We start from the raw sequence: 1,441 nt of genomic DNA on the forward strand, positions 1-1,441 counted from the left end.
TGATGGCCTAGTTCATTCTATACTTCAAGAAGTGGGTTTAGAATACTTGGGTTTTATAGGAAGAAAGCATCCTTGGTCAAGTAACAATGTTGGTACAGGAAGAAAGAGATCAAGAATTGATAAGGCCCTAGGTAATGCAGCTTGCAATTCCCAATTTCAGGACTCTAAACTTCTTCATCTAAATCGGCTTGGTAGTGATCATTGTCCAATAATGTTAGTCACAGATTACTCTCAACCAAAACTGTGGAAGCCCTTCAAAATTTTCCTTTCTTGGCTTCATGATAAAAGTTGTGCAGTTGAAATAGCTAAGACTTTGGAGAAATCAGTCCAAGGTTCTCCAGGTTTTAAATTCATCAAGAGACTACAATTTACAAGGGTTTCTCTTTCTAAATGGAATAAAAACCATTTTGGATATATTAATAAAAATGTTGATAACCTTCAACCAAGGTAGTCAATATCGTTTGTACCAGCCGATATTACAGGTTTTTATCGTGTATTTGAAAAACCTTTACGATATCTAAAATTAGTTTGAGGAGACGCTTAGAAGAAAAATTAATGAGATATGGTCAAGAAGTTTTTTTCTTCTAAGCGTCTCCTCAAACAGATGAACAAGACTTATATCTCACTAATTTCTAAGAAAAGTAAACCATGTACTCCTTCTGAATTCAGACCTATTGGACCTTGTAATACTTCATACAAGATCATATCAAAAAAATTAGTAAGGAGGATGAAACCTTTAATGGAGAGAATAATTTCACCTTATCAAGCTGCTTATGCGTCAGGTAGGCTCATCAATGATAGTACTATCATAGATCATGATCTTATACATTCTATGAAGAGGAAAGAAGGTCAAGTAGGATGGCTAGATCTTAAACTAGATATGTCAAAAGCCTTTGATAGGCTTGAGTGACCTTTTCTCATTAAGATTCTCACAAGCTTTGGGTTTTCTGATGAATGGTGTCAACTAATTCATCAATGTATTAGCACAACTTCCTTATCTGTCCTACTCAATGGCTCTCCATGTTTGGAATTTAATCCTTCAAGAGGTATAAGACAAGGGGACCCTTTTTCCCCTTATCTTTTCATTCTAGCTATGGAGCGGTTTTCAAGAACAATGGTTACTACTCATCATTCCAAAAGTATTAAAGGTATCACTGCAGCTAGAGGTGCTCCACCTATTAATCATCTATACTTTGCAGATGATTGTCTCATTTTTACTCAGTGTGAATAATCTCCTTCAAGTTTTGCAGGATTTTAGTTCACAATCTGGTCAAGTCATTAACTTTGACAAGTCCACTGTTTATTACGGCAACAATACGGATCATAGTATCTGTAATACCTTAAGTCAAATTTTGGGTGTTAAAACTATGGATAAAAATGAGAATCATATGGGCTCTCCTCTTATTATAGGTAAATCAAAAGTTAAAGCTTTTAAAGATAT

At 34.8% G+C, this 1,441-nt stretch overlaps 1 protein-coding gene across 1 annotated transcript; it reads left to right on the forward strand.

The window, feature by feature from the left end:
* Positions 1 to 562: 562 nt before the first annotated feature.
* On the forward strand, positions 563 to 910 carry LOC113295097. The gene has a single exon (XM_026543453.1). It carries the CDS (start codon positions 563 to 565, stop codon positions 908 to 910), a length of 348 nt encoding a protein of 115 aa, XP_026399238.1.
* Positions 911 to 1,441: the final 531 nt, after the last annotated feature.

The sequence above is a fragment of the Papaver somniferum genome, chromosome 7 (assembly GCF_003573695.1).
Source record: "Papaver somniferum cultivar HN1 chromosome 7, ASM357369v1, whole genome shotgun sequence".
NCBI lineage: Eukaryota > Viridiplantae > Streptophyta > Magnoliopsida > Ranunculales > Papaveraceae > Papaver > Papaver somniferum.

What these genes read in the sequence shown, in the direction of transcription:
- LOC113295097 (XM_026543453.1), top strand. Translation starts at nt 563, where the DNA reads ATGGTCAAGAAGTTTTTTTCTTCTAAGCGTCTCCTCAAACAGATGAAC.